This window comes from Bufo bufo, chromosome 6, assembly GCF_905171765.1.
Source record: "Bufo bufo chromosome 6, aBufBuf1.1, whole genome shotgun sequence".
Taxonomy (NCBI): Eukaryota; Metazoa; Chordata; class Amphibia; order Anura; family Bufonidae; genus Bufo; species Bufo bufo.
Genome location: NC_053394.1, coordinates 394,573,260 through 394,579,871, shown reverse-complemented (window position 1 = coordinate 394,579,871; position 6,612 = coordinate 394,573,260). Strand labels below are relative to the sequence as shown.

The 6,612-nt window shown below is 40.0% G+C and overlaps 1 protein-coding gene across 1 annotated transcript; it reads left to right on the top strand.

Annotated features, from left to right (window-relative positions):
- Window positions 1-1,717: 1,717 nt before the first annotated feature.
- LOC121005754 (gastrula zinc finger protein XlCGF17.1-like) lies at window positions 1,718-3,716 on the top strand (the record flags this gene model as incomplete). The annotated part of the gene is made up of 1 exon (XM_040438522.1): window positions 1,718-3,716. A coding segment is annotated over one exon (1,164 nt), but the record flags the coding sequence as incomplete, so codon positions are not given.
- Window positions 3,717-6,612: the final 2,896 nt, after the last annotated feature.

Here is a 6,612-nt window from a genome sequence, read left to right as displayed (position 1 = left end):
GTTCTGCCAAGCTGAATGCATTTGGGCGAGCAAGCCATCAAGATCTGCTGTTTATATCTAAAGGTGCATTTACACCAACAGATTATCTGACAGATTTTATGAGCAATCATTGGTCAGATGGCCGTTGGTATCTGGCGGGACCTTCCATCGCCCTTTTGTATCAGTATAAATGGTCTCAGTGTGCAGTATAATAAATCTTCTACATTAATTACAAGTAATACTGGATCACATATTATTTAACATTCCCTAATTGACTCTTCTGATTGATTCATCAGAATTACACCTGAAATAAATTTCACGAAATAGTTCATCTGTAGTAATAGAATTTTCATTATCATTGGATAGTGTTTATATATGAATCACAGGCCCTTAATATTAATCCACGAAAAAAAGGAAGATTTTATGGAGCGTGCCATCCAGTTTGTTTACGTGAGCGTGACAGGACTGTGCTTCCTACTGTCCATTCTACTCTCCTCCCTCCGAGTCCAGCTGCTGTATCTGTCATCCATTATAGCCCAGATCTCATTCCCCGGCCTGCACTCTCCCCAGCAGCAGGTGTGATACAGTGATGTCATTGTACCTGCTGGGCTGAGAGGGAGAGCGCACAGACCTGAGATAATCCCCCGGCCTGTGCGCTCTCCTCAGCTCAGCAGGAGAGATGACGTCATCACATCACGTCTGCCGCTGGGAAGAACATGATGTGCTCAGTGTTACTTTTTAACTTTTTTCAAAGTACAGGAACCTCACTGATGTAAAGGGTACACTAAGGTACAGTACTACTGCAGGGGGAGCACAAAGGGGGCATAGCTGTTGGGCCACTAAGGAGAAGCATTATTGTAAGGGGCATAACTATTGTGTGGGGGCACTAAGGGGGCATAAGTACTGTTTGGAGACATCAAGGGGGCATTCTCATGAGGACACGGGAATTCTACTGTGAAAGGGACTCTTAGGGTAGATAACTATGGTGTGGGAAACTAAGGGGACATTCAGCACCTCTTGTCCAGTGCTAGGAAATGTTTTATTTATATGTATTTAAAATGACTGATTGGGTGGAGGTTGCAGAGAATTTGCTCAAGGTGGGGGCCAACCTGGCCTAGTTATGCCCTTCGGTCTACTATTAGATTGTGATCTTTTTGGCCACCACTATTTTATTCAGTTAATTCTTGTATTTTGTGCCATACCTTTATGTGGATTTTTATATACTGAAATGTAATAAAATTTCTATAGAATATTTTGGTATATTATTCATCAATAATAAAATGTCTTGTTCTTGGCAGATGACTGTACCAGGAACTTAGAGAAACATCTGGTATCTTCGGATTTTGAAGTAGATGATCGTGGTATCACACGAGATACATTTGAAGAGCAAGCCAATATCCAAGATATATCTTTATCCAATCACAGCAACAATGCATCATTTGATTCTTTTAAACAGGTCCGATCTTCTGATTCATCACAGACTGTAATACAGAATACAAGTCACAGCAGAGGTGCTAAACATCCAACAGCTTATGTAAGAGAGAAAACATTTTCATGTTCAGAATGTGGAAAATGTTTTACCAATAATTCATCTCTTGTTAAACATCAGAGAATTCACAAAGGAGAGAAGCCATTTTCATGCTCCGAATGTAGTAAGTGTTTTACTCAGAAATCATATCTTGTTGTACATCAGAGAGTTCACACCGGGGAAAAGCCATTTTCATGTTCAGAATATTTTAACCAGAAATCAGCTCTTGTTACACATCAAAAAACTCACAGAGAAGAGAGGCCATTTTCATGTTCAGAATGTGGGAAATGTTTTAATAAGAAATCGTCTCTTGTTGTACATCAGAGAAATCACACCGGGGAGAAGCCATTTTCATGTTCAGAATGTGGGAAATGTTTTAACCGGAAATCAGCTCTTGTTACACATCAAAAAACTCACAGAGAAGAGAGGCCATTTTCATGTTCAGAATGTGGGAAATGTTTTAAGAAGAAATCATATCTTGTTGTACATCAGAGAGTTCACTCCGGGGAGAAGCCATTTTCATGTTCAGAATGTGGGAAATGTTTTAACCGGAAATCAGCTCTTGTTACACATCAAAAAACTCACAGAGAAGAGAGGCCATTTTCATGTTCAGAATGTGGAAAAGGTTTTAAACATAAATTTGCTCTTGTTGTACATCAGAGAAATCACACAGGGGAAAAGCCATTTTCATGTTCAGAATGTGGGAAACGTTTTAACAATAATTCATATCTTGTTGTACATCAGAGAACTCACACAGGAGAGAAGCCATTTTCATGCTCAGAATGTGGGAAATGTTTTAACAATAATTCATATCTTGTTGTACATAAGAGAACTCACACAGGAGAGAAGCCATTTTCATGTTCAGAATGTGGGAAATGTTTTAAGAAGAAATTTGCTCTAGTTGTACATCAGAGAAATCACACCGGGGTGAAGCCATTTTCATGTTCAGAATGTGGGAAATGTTTTAACAATAATTCATATCTTGTTGTACATCAGAGAACTCACACAGGAGAGAAGCCATTTTCATGCTCAGAATGTGGGAAATGTTTTAAGCGCAAACAAGCTCTTGTTACGCATCAGAGAATTCACACAGGAGAGAAGCCATATCCATGTTCAGAATGTGGTGAATGTTTTAAGCAGCTATCAGCTCTTGTTTTCCATCAGAGAGTTCACACAGGGGAGAAGCCATTTTCATGCTCAGAATGTGGAAAATGTTTTAAGCAGAAATCAGCTCTTGTTATGCATCAGAGAAATCACACCGGGGAGAAGCCATTTTCATGCTCAGAATGTGGAAAATGTTTTATTCAGAAATCAGCTCTTGTTACACATCAAAAAACTCACAAAGAGAAGCCATCTCCAGGCTTAGCCCTTTAGTGACCTCCCTTATGTGTTTTTGTTTTTTTATTCTTTTTATTGAAACATTTAAAATTTTTAAAACAGGGACAGAAATTAAAAAAGGGGAGGAAAATATAACAAGATTTCTGGAATTATACATTGTTTGAAATAGTACATCTATATCATAAAGCAACTGATAAAAATGGGTTTCCAGCAATCAGCATATTATAAAATATAATAATAGTATGATAAAGAAAAAACATAAAAAGGGGAGGGAAAGGGAAGGTTAAGTTTGAAGAGCGCCCAAAGTACCTTTCATAAAGGGGAGATAATGTACCAGGAGGTATACTGAAATGGTTTGACTGTCTCTGAGATTTCAGAGAGGATGAAATGTGTGGTCAGAAAAGTCTTCCATTTTTGGAAGAATTTAGTAGCAGAGCTCTCTTTGTGCCTTTTTGCCTCCATCTGATCATACAGAAATGTATCTTCAGTTGTGAAATCACTGTTGATACGTCTGGCATTAAGCTGGAGAGCCAGTGGTGTAATACTACTCTTTTGGCCACCAGCAATATCGAGTGGCGGAAGAGAGGAACATTTTGAGGGCGAGTAGCTTGGTGTGTTGGAAAGCGAATATAGTAAAACAACAATGTTTGAGGTTTGAGGGGGAGGTTGATCGACCAGTATGTCCTGACATATACTATCAGATTTTCCCAAAATTTTGAGACCCGAGGGCATGACCATATGCCATGCCAAAAATCTGAGGCCGGCTTTTTACATTTGGAGAATGAGTAAAGAGCAAGGGTAAATCAGATCCTAGGGAATGATTTATCCGAAAGAAAAGAAGAACTTGAGGTGCTAGTGGAGTTGAAGTGTTAGTGATGGGTATACCACTTGGTACATAGTTACATAGTATATAAGGCCTGTTATATAAGGCCTGTTAAAATATACAATTGTCCATCCAGTTCGGCCTGTTATCCTGCAAGTTGATCCAGAGGAAGGCAAAAAAAAAAACACCTGTGAGGTAGAGGCCAATTTTCCCCACTTAAGAGGGAAAAGAAAATTCCTTCCCGACTCCAATCAGAATAACTCCCGATCAACGACCCATCTCTAGTAGCTATAGCCTGTAATATTATTACACTCCAGAAATACATCCATGCCCCTCTTGAACTCTTTTAGTGAACTCACCATCACCATCAGTTCCATAGTCTCACTGCTCTTACCATAAAGAATCCTCTTTTATGTTTGTGTACAAACCTTCTTTCCTCCAGACGCAGAGGATGTCCCCTCATCACAGTCACAGTCCTGGGGATAAATAGATGATGGGAGAGATCTCTGTACTGACCCCTGATATATTTATACATAGTTATTAGATCTCTCCTCAGTTGTCTTTTTTCAAAAGTGAATAACCCTAATTTTGATAATCTTTCAGGGTACTGTAGTTGCCCCATTCCAGTTACTACTTTAGATGCCCTCCTCTGAACCCTTTCCAGCTCTGCTATGTCTGCATTGTTCACAGGAGCCCAGAACTGTACACAGTACTCCATGTGTGGTCTGATTTGTAAAGTGGTAGAACTATGCTCTCATCATGGGCATCTATGCCCCTTTTGATGCAACCCATTATCTTATTGGCCTTGGCAGCAGCTGCCTGACACTAGTTTTTGCAGCTTAGTTGCTGTTCACTAAAATTCCTAGGTCCTTTTAGCGAAAATAATAGGTGAAATTTGGGACAATGAATGAATGATGCAATCTGGGAACCTGGAAGAGGCTGAAAAGTTAAAGCCATATATGGCATTATGCTTCATTTTGAATTAAGATTCCCACCATCTCTCATTTATGACACAGGAGCGAACTTTTGTGCACCCTTCCAGGATTTTGTCACTGATCTTAGCGTCCATCGTTATTTGTTCCCATTTGTAGAAAAGCTTGGATGGTAAAACTTTCGTGAAATTGTCGGACATGGCTCTGTAAAGGTCCAAAAGTGATACTATTCGCGGAGAGCTTCCCACAATATTATCAAAGATGTTTGTGGGTGCTTCTTTGGATAAGTCACAAACTTTGTGCCTCCAAAATTCTAGAACTTGCATTATATGAAGAAAGTGAGAGTCTGGTAGTTGGTATTTTTCCTTCAGTTCCCGCAGAGACAACCTTCGTCTCTCTCCTCCACGTGCATCAGATGTACTGCCCTAACTATCCCTCTGGATTTCCAGTCCTCAGATAATCTTACATGTTTCCCTTGAGGAAACTCAGGATGATTCCAAAGCAGCATTTTTTTTTTAAGGGAAGTCTGAATGCTTTCCTGATGACTTTCCATGCTACCACTGTATCTCTTATCAGTACTGAGTTCTTGACCTCTGGGGGGAGAGCAGCCAAGTTGGAATGTGGGCAAGACACCAGGCCCCAAGGAGCCACTAGGTTTTGTTCCAGATCTTTGTTGGAGATATGATCTGTGTCATGAAGCTTGTCCATAATCTGTCTCATGAGGCAAGCTATCTATCCCTGTACGTTTGGAAACTTCCCTCCTCCCTCAGGCTTCCATAGCATCAGTTTTTGTAGGGATATCCGGGGACGCTTCCCCGACCAAATTAATTTAGTGACGGCTTTATTGAGTGTGTTTACATCTGTATGTTTTAACAGTATTGAGAGAATTTAAAAAGGATATAGCAATTTGGAGAAACTCATCATTTTGATCAAATGGCATCGTCCTAGAAATGACAAAGGAAGTGTGTGCCATTTATTTAGTTCCGCCTCTATTTTCCTTATGAGTGGCGGATAGTTTAAATTGTACAATGAGCTAGGAAGTTTGCCTATTTTTAGTCCCAGGTTATATGTTGTTTGACTGATGTGGGGGTAAACCCGTTCATCTGCCACAGATGGAAGGGGGTTTTGGATTGCAGTTCAAGAATTTCGCTTTTGGCGGAGTTGATGTTATATCCCGAGATAGAGCCAAAATGTTGGAGCAAATCCATCAAGGGGCGCAGATGTTGTTGAGAATTGGACATAAATATTAATAGGCCAATTTGACCTCTCTCTTGCCAACCCTGATGCCTAAATACAGATCCGAGTGCTCCAGAAGTCTGGCTGAAGACTTGATATAAAATATTTTTATTGGATATATTGATTTTTTGATCATTTTGTTTCCTATGACTATTTTTATTCCTATTATTGTATTGTGATACGGAGATGATATGTTTTACTTTGAGGATCTCTTATATTCAGGCTGTTCCATAAGCTCCATGGGCGCAGTTACAGTTCTACACAGGGCTTTTTTTCTCAGAGAAAAGGTGGTGGAACTCACCCCCCCCCCCCCCCCCCCTGGCCACGCCCCTACCCACCTCTAGGACCGCCCCCTAAAACCACACCTTTAGAGAACAGGGATGCAAGTAAAATTTGGGGGGGGGCTATAAAAGTAAATGTATGGAATTAAAAAGCAATGCAGTAAAATGTGCAAAAAAATTGGAATACTTACCATAAGTAAGCTCAGAGACATTTCCTTTTTGAAAGGTGTTTATTTATAAGTTTTGCAGTTGCACATATTAATCACAGTTTAGTAAAGTGAATACATGAAAAGAAAGGAGGGGGGATAACAGGGGACCAATTACACATTGCCTAAGCAAATATATTTGGTGGCCTTAGCAACCCAGTAAAATAAATGACATGTCTTAGTAGGCACATATACCATCCCAGAGCCCTGGGAAAATATCTCCCTTCCCCCAGTGGGAAGGTACCCATAACAATACAACAGCAGTCACACACATTCGTTCAATCATTCA